General features: G+C 34.4%; 2 protein-coding genes across 3 annotated transcripts; both read left to right on the forward strand.

Annotated features, from left to right (window-relative positions):
- Positions 1-1,502: 1,502 nt before the first annotated feature.
- Positions 1,503-6,462, forward strand: LOC143581307 (uncharacterized). Of its 2 annotated transcripts, XM_077064132.1 has the most exons (9): positions 1,503-1,585; positions 3,462-3,753; positions 3,834-3,899; positions 4,018-4,134; positions 5,326-5,400; positions 5,486-5,588; positions 5,699-5,746; positions 5,819-5,940; positions 6,032-6,462. In XM_077064132.1, the coding sequence occupies exons 2-9, from the start codon at positions 3,538-3,540 to the stop codon at positions 6,128-6,130; spliced, it is 846 nt and encodes a 281-aa protein (XP_076920247.1). In that variant the 5' UTR covers positions 1,503-1,585; positions 3,462-3,537; the 3' UTR covers positions 6,131-6,462. The 2 variants fall into 2 exon arrangements, with proteins under 2 accessions (XP_076920247.1, XP_076920246.1); XM_077064131.1 differs by lacking the exon at positions 1,503-1,585 and having other exon boundaries at positions 3,444-3,753.
- Positions 6,463-14,185: 7,723 nt separating this feature from the next.
- Positions 14,186-15,383, forward strand: LOC143581308 (interactor of constitutive active ROPs 4-like). Its single transcript, XM_077064133.1, has 2 exons — positions 14,186-14,227; positions 14,338-15,383. Exons 1-2 carry the CDS (start codon positions 14,214-14,216, stop codon positions 15,368-15,370), a joined length of 1,047 nt encoding a protein of 348 aa, XP_076920248.1. The 5' UTR covers positions 14,186-14,213; the 3' UTR covers positions 15,371-15,383.
- Positions 15,384-15,643: the final 260 nt, after the last annotated feature.

The following is a 15,643-nucleotide window of genomic DNA, read 5'->3' on the forward strand; positions in this document are numbered from 1 at the left end:
TCGGTTTTGGATGCGGTTTTTTCGGTTTTGCTAATCGAGCCAAAACATTTTGGGCCAAAAAAAACTTGACCTAAGATATTGAAATTGGACATGATTTTTTTTTTACTTTAAACTATTGATTAGTAGAATGCTGAATATTAAAACTAAAAGTACTAGTATTATTAGTTATTAACCATATGCAATAATCAAATATATTTGTTATTAACCAAATGTTAAAACTAAACAAATGGCCGTCGATAGATTTTGTTTTAATGGTTACGGATAAGATATTATGGTTATTTCAATTTTTTTGGTTATTTCGGTTCGCTTCGGTTTTTTTCGGTTCTTAACAAAATACAAAACCGAACCAAAACCAATATTTCGGTTTTTGCTAAAGTTCAAAACCGAACCGTCGGTTTCTAATTCGGTTTGGTTTTTTCGGTTCGGTTTTTTTGGTTCGGTTTTTTTGGTTTTATCGGTTTCGGTTCGTTTTTTCGGTTTTGTGCACACCCCTAGTTGAAATGACAATAATGTTTATTAATGTTAGTTGTGTGTTTAAGAGTAAACTTTAAAATTGTCTGATAAATTTTGAAAATTAATTTGTAAGAGCATCCCCAACGGGGTGGGTTGCCCGAGGTCCGTTCCAGTTGGCATGCGACGGACTAAGATCAACCGGACTTCACCATTATAGCGCCAAAGTTCGTTTAATGCGTCCGGCTCTGCAAACTTGGGAAGAACGGATAGATGTGGGCCCATTTATATATTAATTAATAAAAAAACAAGTTTAAACATTCTTGAATTTTAACAATCGAGATCTATGGAACCCATCAAAATCTATTTCAGCTTCCAATTTTTTATGTAATCGATTTGAAGGAGACTAACCGTGTTTTGTTGGTTGCAGTTTGAATCAATACGAAGAAATAAAAGACTGGGTGCTGTGTGGTTTCATTAGTTGACGACGGACGGTTTTATTTTTGTTGGTATCTCAGATCCAGAATGAAAGAAAGGAAAAGAGAAGATAAAAAGGAGGAAATGGGGCGGTGGGTGACTGGGTGCTGCGTGTGATGATGTGTCGGTTTGTAGTGGTTTGTTGTTGTGGAAAAAAGTGAGGTTTTTTATAAAAAGTTTGAAAACTAATGTGACGGTTTGTTAAAGTTTGTTGTTGTGGATACTCTGACGGACAATTATATAAAGAGATGATGACACTTTTAACGAGACTGAATGATAATGATACCAAAAAATCATGGATGTTCGGTTTCAACTTGAAACAAAAGAGAATTGTGTTCCAAAGAGAATAAGAGGCTATCTATTATCTGCTGGTTTGTACTTGGTTGGTGTTAACCGTCAAGTATCTTCACACCTCCTGCACAAATGGCTACTGCTCTGCTTTCATCACCATCTTCACACCACCTCCTGCACTCCAATTCTTCTTTGGTGACCAACACCTGCATTTTTATTCAATTTATTACCTCTCTTTATAATATAATGTGATTTCTTTTATCTTCTGTTTACAGTCTTCTTCTTCAGCTCCTCGAACACTGCATATTCGGATCCCCAACGCTTACGCATTCCCGTTAATCACTCCAACTGATACAAAGAGAACAAGGTATTGATTGCTAATTTTAGGGCTTATATGTTAATTTGATTGATATGATTTCCACAATGTTTGCATTCTTAATTTGTTATGTATAATTTGAATTAAGATTTTAATATCTTTTATTATTTATGTTTATCTCGTTTCCGAGTTTATCTTTTTCATTGTTTAGTTTATGAGTTTTTGATTAAGTTTGATATTATAAGAAATTAAGAGCATTGTTCTTTGAACCTTTGGTTCGTGTATTCGTCTTTGTTAATCATGAGTTTCTAAGCCATTGATCGCTTGGAAACACCTTCATACTTTCGTAGGGGTGCTAACGGCCCAAGCCGAGCTCGACTAGGCTCATTTTGACTTACGAAAACTCGAGCTTGGCTCATTTGTTATTTATTAGTTAATTTATGGGCAAATACCATAAAAAACCAACATACTTTCTGTTTTTTTTCGCATAAAAGTCCCTCAACAATTTTTTGCTCGTTAAAGTCCCTGCACATGTTAAATTTGAACAAAGAAGTGACATAACTTTTAAAAACAATATGAAACTGCGTTTTTGCAGCCGTGCATGTTTTTTTCCTGAGCTTTATATTACGTGAGTAGAACGTGTTCCCTGTATAATGGATTCTTGTGAAGATATAGCCAAAAAAACATTTTCTTATTCACAAATACCTTTTAATTAACCACGATTAAAAATGTATAAGATAACTTAAACAATCTTATTATATGTTTTACATTCAGATTTGTTTGAATATATAGTACTATTTTAGCTAACTAACAGTAGGTATGTTGGCTTAAATTCATCACACATATTCATCTTTGACATGGTTATTACATTGTTATTATTATTTGCTACACACGGATTTTGAGTGTTGGATGTAGCAATTTTGCTAGATAGATTACAAAATTATATATTCACACACACACTTGAGGAAAAATCAAATACATAAGGAAAAATAATCAATTTCATTGTTTTTAATAGTAATGTCATTTTTTTGTTCAAATTTAACACGTGCAGGGACTTTTACATGCAAAAAAATGTTGAGGGATTTTTGTGAGAAAAAGCAGAAAGTATGTTAGTTTTTTTATGACATTTGCCCTTAATTTATATACATTTTTTATTACTTTTTTTATATTTTGAGAAGAATTTAACGAGCCTAAATGCCTAATGCCACGGAGTTACATTCAGACTCCGCGTGCGCCCGAAGGCCAGCTAATTGGTCCGCTTATGATCAGGGTCTACTGATTTCGTGATTTTCGTCCTGCCTTGGACTCGTCAGGCGGGTGGCAACAATTCGCTACCAGCGATGCGTTGGTCATGCAAGCACGACTAGCCATGTACGCCTCCTTTCCCGTTAAGTTCGTGCCAGATGAAGTCCGGGACGAGCCAACAAACCCAAGAGTTTCATCACAAATCAAGCATCTCGATCTTCAAATATTTGGTCTGTGACACTAAGCTTGGCTGGAGCTCGTATACACTGCTTAAACGAGCAAAAACTCGGATCGAGATCGGTTGTGCAGTGCGAAATTAATACATAGAATCCAAAAGAGTTAAAACTTAAAAGTACACTAGGCTTGTTATGGCTCGATGACTCTAAACAATGTTCTCATACAAGGCTAGAGGTCTGGCTCAATTACTAAATGTGCTTTATCTGAGGCTTGAGCTCAGCTCGGGCTTGATAAGGCTCGGCTCTTTTGAACTTTTATAAATCTGATCTCGAGTTGCTAGTGAGCGGCTCACCGGCTTGGTTCGTTTGCACACACTAGAAACAAGCTAGATAAGTTCGTTCTAGCAACAGATAGATATGCAAGTTGTTGAATTTTCTGAAAACTGTTTTAGGGTACGTGAACCCGTTGATTATTAAATCACATTTTTTTATATAATGAACAGGAGAAATTTGGTATGTGCAGTCAATAAAGGAGCCGAAGATGCATTTAAAAAGACCGTGGAAGTCGATAGACTTATAGACATGTTAAAAAATGCAAGTGATCATGAAGTAAGCACTAAACACACATTTCTTTACTTGTTCATTAATAATTTTCATGTCACTACGATATGTTTATATCATTTGTTTTTCTTGAAAACAGCTTCAAAACTTGTTGTAGAAAATATTCTTGCTTTCAACGAGGGCTTTTGGATACGACTCGCAGCTAGAACCGACACCTGCAAATCTGATGATGATAAAGTACATACTTTCACTTAATTAAACTTTCATTCTTGCATTCTAATAAGTCAAAATATTGACTTTTTTTTAAATATTTGCAGCAAGACTTGGAAGAATTGGCTTCATCTGTCATGACCATAGTTGATCGCGTTGTACACAAGACCAATGTACCATTCTTTAACCATTTTTAGCACAATTACACACGCACATTTATTTTATAATGCTTTGTTATTTTTTTTTCTGTAATATCATTTTACACGTATCGCAGTTTTCTTCTTTTTGTAGGAAAAAATAGAGTCATCTACCGACGTTCTCAAGGGAATTTTAAGACCCGTTGTGAATGAAGTAGAAGAGATTTGTTGGCCTCCTCGGGATCCGAACGCCATCAGCCTCATGGAAAAGGTATTGTTTGCTAGAAATAGTTAGTGTTAGCCTGTTAGGGATGTTCAAAAACTGCTGGAACCGCCCGAACTGTTCAAACTGAGCTAAATTGACCAGTTCGGTTTACGGTTTGGAACCGGCCGAGATATTAATAAATAAAAAGTATTTGTTTAATCCATTAGTTTCTTTAAAAAATAAAATTAACAACAAAGTAAAGATTTCATTATAAGAATCTAACAATTATAATATTTATTAAGTATTTTTAATAATAATACTGATTATTTGTTGGCCCGGATTTGATAAACGCACATAAACAAGCGGATTTTATGATCAAACACCAATCATGGCTCTATTTTATTATGCATGAACTTACACAATTGACTCCATATATTACAATCATACCACCATTTATATTGACAAAAAACTTAACCGATATGCTTAAATCAAGAATTGCTTGATTTATGCTTAGACCTCGACTTTGACTCTTGACCTTGACTGCTTTGACTTTGTCTCTTGACCCATACCATAAACTTAAAACTAAAAAACAATAATAAACTCATGCTTATATACCAATCTAAAAACACAAACCCATCAACTCCCTTGATGATATTTCAGGTTAACTTCCAAAATTATTAATTTAACCGATTTCGTGCCACCGACACTTTCTTCAAGTTTTTCGTAAACCATTTAATACTTAAAAGGTAAAACATTCAGTCCTTTTTTAAGCTTGCCATTTCACTGAAACTATTAAGATCTAATGTAATGATTCTGTGTTCAAAACATTAGAGAAACCAGCAAACCACCAAAACCAAACCGTTTTGGCTGGTCTGTCTGACTCAGCCTACCCAGGCCGGTTCGGTTTAGTTTCTCCAAAAACAGTAGTTACTGGTCTGACTCAAAATTTTCGTCAAAACCGCCAAACCAGACAGTGAACATTCCAAGTTAGTATGTTGAATACGATTACAAATTATGTAGTTCAATGATAATTTCATTGTTTAAGTAGACTTATTTAGATGTTTTATGCATTAAAAATATACACTTTTAGAATTAAATGGGTTCAAAATTCCAAATTCCATCTCTACTTGCTAGGATCAAAGAGTATTTTTAAACATTAATGGAATTTTTTGTTTGGTATTTTTTTCATCCTTTATATTATGCTGTATTATAATAATGAAAAAAATCCTTTTGGTATTTTTTTTCATCCTTAAACAGGAAGTAAGACAAAGGGAGCAGGAAGGCCAGTTAGACGAGGGATTTCTAGCAGAAGTCAGTGCACAACTACGCCAGGTAAAACCGTTCACTCTTATTTTCATTTTTATTAGAACTTTTTAAATTAAATAATATTTTTGTTTTTTTATAAAACCTTTTTCAGGCAAAGGAAGATGGGGACAAACCAGGTCTTGAGGCAATGCTGCAAAAAGTATTGCAACTGTACGCGTCAAGAGTCCTATCAAAACGTAGTTACGCCATGAAAGGTGCTAAATTTATATTTATATAATATTAACTCAACGCTTAAAATGGAACGTATAAAGACACATAAATTTTGACCTTTTACTACTTCAAATGTTGAATCATTTTGGTGCAGGGAATGAAGTTTTAAAAGCCGAACAATGCCTTGAAGATATTATTAAAGGTGCTAAACATTGTACTTAAATATTAAATAACATATTTTGGCCAGTTTTTAACAAATATTGTTTGATTGCAGCTCCAGAATCAGATTGGAATAAGGTGTTGATTGATAATTTGAGTGGTGGCAAAGGGGATATTTCACCCGATGAACTCTATGCGGTTATAAAGAAACGAATAGAAAGAACACTCATTCGAACGGTGTGCACGTTTCCCTTATTACATTATAATCTTCTTGTTTTGTTTTAGTATTAAAAGTTCCTAATATTTTAATTTTGTAAAATGTACACAGGAGGGAGGTTCGTATCAGCAGCGTATCATTGTCGAGTTTTTGAAAGGTATTCAATCAAGAACAGAGGAGATAGCACAAGTACTCCAAGGGAAGCCATAATAATATAAACATCATGAGTTTGAACTTTGAATTTGATCACAAGGATGACAAAATCAACTTTTTGGGCATAGTTTTTCTTGATTATTTTTTATAAAAAATAATATGTAAAAGGCAGGAAAAAGACATGATCCTTATTAAATATTTTGTAGGGCCTCAATGAATATAGGCAATCTGGCATATCTATCTGTAAAATTAAAAAAATAATAATAAGAGTGTGAAAATCAAATTCAAAATGGGACATATGTTTTCTACTTTATTTGGTCCTACAATTTCCAAAGAGTTGTTTCCAAAGGGGCAGCTTGGTTGAATGGAAGTAGTTGGAGTGACATTTAAGCTTCACATGCAATGTTCATAGATTTAAATTTTAAAGAAAGTAACTTAACCTACTTCTTTGGATCCATGACAATAATTATGCTAGTTTTATATGGGAATAACTAAATTACATTTTCTATACACACATCATAACATGCACCCAACATGATTTGAACCTCGGCTTTTTATACATGAGCCACACCACTTAATCGCTAGAATGTCCATTAAGGAGTAAGGACAACTAAATTACATGATAAAGGAAGATTAAGAAAAAAATACATAAAAACGCTAAATTTGTTACCACAGTTAAAAAAGTACATTGTTGCTAAAAAGTTACTGTAAATTTGAATTTTTATTAAAAACCAAATTGTGTTTTTATATAATAGTTTTTTTTAATCTTTCTTGTTAATCATCAAATATTTGTTTTATTTCTTTTTTCATTTGGACCCCAATAACATTCCTTTCTCATAAAGCTGATCAATAATTTTTTTTTAATGTACTATATATCTCCACAAAAATATCTATGGATTCTTTTAATTTATCTTGTATTATAAATAGGATATTAATGTATATAAGTAATAATAATCTTTAAAATTTTATAGAAATTTAGAGGTCTAGGATTCAAATCCTGCAAGATGAAATATATAAATGATTAATAGAAGTGATTTGAGGAAGTTTATAAAAAATTAATCAGTCATTCTGATTAATCCAGTAATTGATCATAACTAGTTAATTACTGTATTCATTTAATGGAATTAATTGAAAATTGAAGAGTGAATTATAAGCATGTGATATAATGCATTAATTACCTGGATTATGTACACCAGGCATGAGTCAACTATGGACAGTTCGTTAATTTCAATTAATGAATTTCATTGTTATTAAATGATCACCTCACATGTTTCTTTTTTAGTTTCCAAGTTATTAAACACATTTTAAATTAAAATAAAAGGTTTTATTTAGTTTTGAAAAAAAAAATGGAGAAAAGGTTGTAAAAAGATAAAAAAAAAATTGATGATGATGATGATATGGTTGGATTTGTTAAAGTTGATGTTCGAAAATAAAAATAAAAATAAAACAAATATTAATTTATGGTTGAAAAGAAAAAAGAAAAGCTGCTGAAAAGGAGTCATTTATACATGATTTTGTTTTAATTTACTACACAACGACCGGTCCTGTGTGTCAGAAATATAACATGTGATTTTAATGAATATCTTATTAATAAAACAATCAAATATGAAACATTCATTAAATAAAATAAATTGCAAGTTAGAAAGGTGTTTACTTGCAATTTTGATACGAATGTTTTGAAAATAAAAGTAACTCATATTTAGGACCCCGCGTTACGGCATGACCGTTAAATAAAACTAAAAAACAGACGCAAAAATATTCAACCATACACTTATATTAACTTTTAAAAGTTAGACCGAAATATAAAACTTAAAAAATAAGCAACGAGACTGTTAAACCGTAAAAAAATAGACGTGAAAACAAGCTATGGTTACTTAATTAGCAAAGAAATAGAGATTTTTGTAAAAGGAAAAATATGAAAAAAAATGTAAGTCTGAAAAGATGGATAGACATAGTACAGAGTGCAGATCACACGCACTGCTACCCCAAAAGCAAGAAAAAGATAGTGCAATGAACAAGAAAGCTGTTGTCAATATTGCACATACAATAAGACAACTTAAACACCCCATGCCACATCCTCTCTTTTCATTTTCTTTTCATTCTCATACAATATAATGTTAGATGTTGAATTCATTGTGGATAACTTTACGTCTAGAGATTGAAAAACATGTGATATATCATCTTAAGTTATGTGTTCAAGGCCTACACCAATGTTGGTTGAAGTTTTTTTTTGAAATGTTGCATGGCAAGTGCAAAGCATGAAGTTTAGTTGTTTTAAGTAAAGGTTTAACTTGACAAATAATAAGAGTTCAATCCTTAGTGACACCTTGATATAATAATATATGGAACGTTTAATATACTAAGGTGAAAATGAAAATTCAACCATGAGATATGTTCATTTATCATGAGTTTGTTTTTGTGATTGTACTAATTTTAAGTAAATCAAGGATTACACCAAAATGGAAGAAAAATGAGCGATTACAGTGTTATAAGGCTATTTTGGATAATTGAGATTTACTTATATACCAAATAAATAATCACAATATACATTGATACAAGTTAGGATGTATGAAATATACATTTGGTCGATACAATTATATTTTAAAGCGCACTCCACATATTTTAACTTGTGGTCTTGTGCCTACATGTATTGTGAATTCCCATTTTTATCTACAAGTAAATATCGATTAACCAATTAGAATGATGACAACAAAATTGTCAAAAACGTGGAACAAAAAGCTATCGGAGATTGTAAACGTACCCAGTGGCGAAGCTTGGACTAAGACACCGGGGGGGGGATTCAAAATGTATACAAAATTTCACAAATTAAGGTGGCCGCGCTCAAATTTTCGGCCCAAAAGGGCTAAGTTTACACTACGTATATAAAATTTCGGCCGAAAACGGCTAAATTTTACACTACGTATAAGACAATTCGGGTGAAAACGGCTAAATTTTACACTACCCGCATAAGAAATTCGGCGAAAACGGCTAAATTTTACACTACGTATAAGAAATTTCGGTCAAAAATGGCTAAATTTCACACTACGTATAAAAAAACGACTAAATTTCACACTACGTACAAAAAATTTGGGCCGAAAATGGCTAAATTTACACTACGTATAAAAAAATTCCGGACGAAAACGGGTAAATTTATACTACTGTGTAAAAAACAAGGGGGGGGGCGGCCCCCTGGCCCTAAGCAATCTTCGCCACTGAACGTACCCGAATCGATGAGACAACCTAGGATTTGTATTTGTGTATGAGACGGGGTATGAGGTTGGTTTTACAATTTTACGGGTATTAGATGCTTATAGTTAAATGATACTTAACATGTTACTCGAAGTATGCATGCATGTTTACATGAGTCATATACTCATATATGTAAAACATTTTTTATTTATTTTCAAATTTTTTTGGCAATTTAGAAACATGCTAATCCAATGACTTCCAAGTTTTTATATTTCTAATCTGCATTTTTTTAATGTCAAATCCAACATTTGTTTATCCTTTATTTCTTTTAAGCTACTACAAAACGATTACAATAAAGCGGCTAACAAACGAGCAATAAGCTGTGCCGCAACCCTCTTTTGAATAGCAAAGTCAATCCTACTAAAAACGAAGCTTTGAGACCTAGGAGCCAAAAAGGTTCCGTGTACGACACGCTGAACCCTAAAAAATTCACAACCTCTAAGGCCAGAAAATCAAATGTATCAAAAACAAATTATAAAAAAACCAAGAAATGTATTTAAGAGTCTTAAAAAATAAATTTTAAAAAACTAATACGTATAACTAATATATACAAGATACACATTTAAAATCAGACATAAAGGTTAGAATATTGATATATATCTCATTCTCATCCTTATAAACCACCATTTGCATGTGTTTCTATTTGTCATTCTAGTTTTTGTCTACGTGTAAAAGCTCTTGATTTTGAAAGTGAAGACGATGATTCTAACGTTAACACGAGAGTAGTTTATTTCTGAAGCAGTTTACATTTAAGAGTGAAGATAGATACATATGTGTAGCCGTTAGGGGTCAGCAGAAAATCGAAAATACTGAACCGAAACCAAATTAACCGAAAAAACCGAACTGACGCATTAGCCGACGTTTTTTTTCTTTTTTGAAAAACCGAAATTTCGGTTTCGGTTCGGTTACCCATTTTAAAAATACCGAAAAAACCGAACCGAACCGACATATTAACCGAACCGAACCAATTAACCGAACCGGTGTATAACCGAACCGAACCGTATTACTTCAAGACCAACTAGAATATTTTAATTGTTTCGTCCAACTTTGTGGTCCATAAGTCTATGTTTTATATTACCAAGTGTGGCCCATTTAGCATACAATATTATTTGACTTAATCATATTTAACTTAGTAGTATTCAGCTGTCACTCTCAATTCTCATACCCTCATCCTCTCTAAATCTTCAAACCACTCAGCCATCAGCACCACCAGCCACGCACCTTGCCGCCTGCCGAAGAGGCGAAAAGAACCAACCTTGTACGTCAGTTCCAGGTGAGTCACATGTATCCAATGTAACTGAACCTCTTGCCCATGTTTTTAATGAAATTATTAGTATTCTAACCTTCTAAGTTTGTTAGGGTGTTAGCTGTAAGTCTGTAATGATTATAGGTAAGATTGCATATGTATTCTGAAAGTGGTGTATGATTATTCTCGCAATCAAAAGTTAAGTACAAGTTTAATTTAACTTGGTATATTAAAATAAATAATTTAAATGATTGTTAAATATATTTATACTAAACCATATGCGACAACAACCGAAACAAATTAGGAGTTTGTTGGTTCAATAGATTTGTAAGAGAAATTAGAGTTTGTGAAGGGAATAGTAAATGTTAATATTTATTTTTGTACATAGGAACTAGTTGCATAAAACAATTAATAGAACAAAAAAAACAAGAAAAAAATAAAAGATAAAAAAAACGAATATAACCGAACCGAAACCAAACCAAAAAACCGAAACCAATCAGTTTGTATATATGAAAAACCGAATTTTCGGTTTCGGTTTCACCTAAAAACCGAACCGAACCGTGCTCAGCCCTAGTAGTCGTTATTATTTTTTTATTTTTTTATAAACTAATTAATTAAGGCAAATTCTAAAGGTACACCATCTACACCTAGACGTGCACAAAAAAACCGGTTCCGAAACCGAACCGGTGGAACCGGCCCGGAACCGGTTCCAGTTCCTACCCGATGGAGCAAATACCCGGTTTGGGTATTATTGTACCCGAATATCATACTCGGTTCCCCTATTTGTATTTCCCAGTCGGTTCCAACCCGGTTCCTAAGTGTACCCGGTCCGGTTCCTACCCGAAATACCCGGTTTCGGCGGGTTTTTCTTAAAAAGGTCAAACACTGGTCAAACTAGCCGTTGGAACCGGTTCCAACGGTAATATAGCCGTTGGAACTGGTTTTTGAGAAACAAAAGATCCGTTGTAACCGGTTCCAACGGTAATATAGCCGTTGGAACCGGTTTTTGAGAAACAAAAGAACCGTTGTAACCGGTTCCAACGGTAATATAGCCGTTGGAACCGGTTCTTGTAGCCCAAAACCTATATATAAGTTGTTTTCCATAATTATTTCACCACCAAACTCAAAAACAAACAAAAAAACTTCTCCTTTAGCAAACCCGACCATCCAACTAAATATTATTATGGCACCCATCACAAAAACTAACAAGAAGGCTAAGAAGAATGTTTTTATTGAACCCGTTCGTGCTATGAAGGACCCAAATGTTCTTGCGGTCGTCACCCATACCCGAAACCAAGACGTATAGAAGAATTGGGATTTGGTTGTCAATGCCGAAGGTGATCAAAAGGCTCGTTGCAAACTATGTGGAAAACAATTAAAACACGATTCCAACTCGACTTTAAGAAATCACATCGAGAATTCATATTGCCCGCCTTGAAAGGGATTGGCGCGACTGATCAAGTTGACTTGGGTAAAGATGGTACGCTATTTCGTTACAACACGACTCATGTTCAAGATAGAATGGCAAAGTTCATTATTCAACGAGGTTTGCCGTTTAACCACTTTGATGACCCGAATTTGACGTCGTTGATTCGAGAAACTCTACAACCGCGATACACACATTTAAGTCGTACTACCTTAAGACGTCATTGTATCAAGTTGTGGGAATGTGCTAAAAAAGAGTTAATCGAGTTTTTTCATTCTTTACTAGCGTGTTGTTTCGATCACCATAACAACGTCGTCGTTAGTTGCCATTTGTTGTCGGTTTAAGCTTAATTGTGTTTTGGAGTGTGTTTTTATAGTTTTGGAAGTGGTTTAACAAGTACACACCATACCTTGTTATTTATAGAAGGTAAATAACCTATTTTTAGTAAAAAAAAAAACCGGTTCCAACAGCCAAAAACGGCTATATAGCCGTTGGAACCGGTTTGTAACGGCTATATTATTTGAAATTAAAAAAAAAACGGTGGAACCGGTTTTTACGTAATAACCGGTCCCGGTTCCTACCCTACCCGGTTCCTAAAAGTTGGCATTTCGGAGCATCAGTTCGGGTCGGGAACCGAACCGGTTCCTGACTGGAACTGGTGCCATTTCCTACCCGGTGAGAAAAAAACCTGTTCCGAACCGGTTCGGGTTTTCCAAGTGTACCCGATTTGTGCACGTCCATCTACACCTATTAAGTAGGCATATTTGCACACCATTCAGCATACGTTTCGTATGCTTAGCATACGTTGCGTATACTGTAATACTTTTTCAGATATCATACGATTCGTATGTAATGTTATACGGTTCATATGGCTTTTGTATAAACAATACGAATAATATGAAAAGCATACGATTCATATGAACAACTTTTAAGTAAAATTAATAAACGCTTCGTATGTACAAACATGAATATAAAACCTATACCTGTTCGGTTGTGAAAAAATGACCAGATTCCACAAAAACGGTGGCGAAAGATTCATCGGATTCCACAAAACTTTCTTCAAAATTATGCATTTCATCAATGAAATTTATCAATGTGGTTGGAAAAATAAATTTAGGTTGGTAATATTTTTAACAACATTTGGAAGGGATGAAGGGGGAGAAAGAAGTGAGTAAAATATACACAAACTTCATTGTTAGATGTATATCGTTCAAAGAAGTAAGTGGGTAAAAAACCCTATGAGATCACACAATTTATTCGTCTTACAGTCTTACAATATGGTCAAAGAATCAATGAGACCTAAATATATGTGAGAGATTGATGGATTAAATACGTTTCACGCTTCTTGCAAAAGTAATTGTACAATTTTAAAGATTCTTCGTCATACGTTTCGTATTATTTCTTATACAGTTCGTATAGATTACTTCTCATGAGTTTTCAAACACCTACATGCATACGATTTGTATTCTTTCATATACGGTTCATATGTTTATGTTAGATTACATGCTTCGTATGAAATCTTATACGTCTCGTCTTCCATATAATACGAACTATATACAAAAACATATGACTCGTATAGTTTCTGAAGCACATGACTCGTATGGTTTTCCATATGACTCGTATGGCTTCCTTGATTTGACTAACTTAAGTTATTATTCTATACGTTGCGTATGCCAGCATACGTTGCGTATGAGACCTATGATTAGATGGAGGAATGGTGTCTAAATAAACTAAGTGATGTATCTCTAGCAAACCCCTTAATTAATCTAAGTTAAAAAGAAGATTTCCAAGATGAATGAATAATGTACCAGTTCTCTTGTCTTCTACCTTCTCTCTCTCTCCAATCACCTATTCCAAATACTCTTTCTCTCACCCAACAACACATTCACTTTAAGGTAGCATGTTCATACTCTTTATCCTTTGATCTTAACTTGTTCAAACTATCATATTATCATCACATACATTACTTAGATCTTAAATAACATCTTCATGCTAAGTCACACAATCTATGTTATGTCGCAATTACAAAACATGGGTTTTGTCTATATTCTTCACAAGATTTGTGGGTCTTCTTTTGTTCATAAAACTAACCAAAAAAGTTACCCTTTTTATTAACCTTTTTGTCTCCTCTTTCAGTATTATTATTATTATTATTATTAATTAAAGAGTGTTCAACATCAAGCTTCAAGCTTCAAGATTCAAGATTCAAGATTCTCTAAATGCCAAGAGTAAGGTTAGAATAATTTACAACCATATTAATTTAGTTAAAACAAATTCAAGAATTGTATTATTATTATTGTTATTATTTGTTAATATAACTAGTTTATGAACTTATGAACACAGAGGGTCAGAAATGGCTCCAAGGGTAACAACCCGAAACCCGACCCGAACATCAAGCTCCGAATCCGACCCATTACACCACAGGCCAGTGACTGACCGGAGCCCAAAACTAGCTGACCGTAGGTCACCAAGAAGTGCACATTCTGAGCCTTTAAATCAAAAGAAACTCGGAACCCGAATAGCGGGTTTGGAGACTCAACTAGAACAAGCTCAAGGTGAGCTTAAGAGTCTTAAGGATCAGTTAGCATCAGCTGAAGCTGCTAAGAAAGAAGCCCAAAAGGAATTAGAGAAAAGAAATGCTAAAGTTTCGGTTTTGGGTTCGGGTCAGGGTCAAGATGCTTGGTCTTCGCCGAGCGAGAATCAGGAGTCGAATGAGATCGGTGAAGGAGGTGATAGTTTGGATGAGAATCTGAAAGAAACCGATGTGTTTGAGGTTCCGATTGAGATGGTTAGTGTCGAGGCTAAGGTCAAAGTCAACGCTTCACCCGAGTCGCCCGAAAAGCCCCGTGTAGAAGACATGATCGCAGCAAAGAACGAAGAAATAACGGTTTTGAAAGTGTCGATCGAAGAGAAAGATAAGAACTTAGACGAGTTTCGCGAAGAAAATGAGAGTTTAAAACGCGAACTGGGTGAAGCGAATGAGCGGGTATCGTCGTTGATGGTTAACGAACAAAAGTCAAACTTAAAGTTGACCCGAGTGGAGGAAGAGTTCGAAAAGAGTAAAAACGACGGGATTCAGTTAAAGGAGAAGTTGAAAGAAGTCGAAGCAGCGAAAGACGCGTTGGAAACCGAAATGAAGAGGTTGCGGGTGCAAACCGAGCAGTGGCGGAAGGCGGCGGATGCGGCTGCAGCGATAATATCGGGTGGGGTGGAGCGGTGTGGGTCGATGGATAAGCAGTACGGTGGGGGGTTTGACGGGTATGGCGGGTTTCCGGGTTCACCGGGTTTGGGGGATGAAATGGATGATGGGTTGAAGAGGAAGGGATCTGGGATTGGGATGTTTGGTGATTTGTGGAAAAAGAAGGGACTAAAATAGGGTGTTTGTGTTTAAGTTTATGTTTATGTTTATGTTTATGTTTGGGTATGCTGTGGTGTATTGGTTTTGTTTCTAAAAGTCTATGTTTTGTTCCAGGTTGAGTTAGTTTGATGATCATCATGGTACAATGATCTGTTTGAGTATGTTTATGTTGGATCTATGTTTGGTTGGTTAATGTCATGATGTGGTTGTAAAACTATTTGGTTTAATAAGGCTCGGTTGCTAGCAATCACAAAGTCCATGATGGTAGTCACAATGATACTTTTTATGATG

This window comes from Bidens hawaiensis, unplaced genomic scaffold (assembly GCF_021521415.1).
Source record: "Bidens hawaiensis isolate Kalapana, Puna unplaced genomic scaffold, B.hawaiensis_p1.1 tig00030851_1, whole genome shotgun sequence".
NCBI classification, from domain to species: Eukaryota; Viridiplantae; Streptophyta; class Magnoliopsida; order Asterales; family Asteraceae; genus Bidens; species Bidens hawaiensis.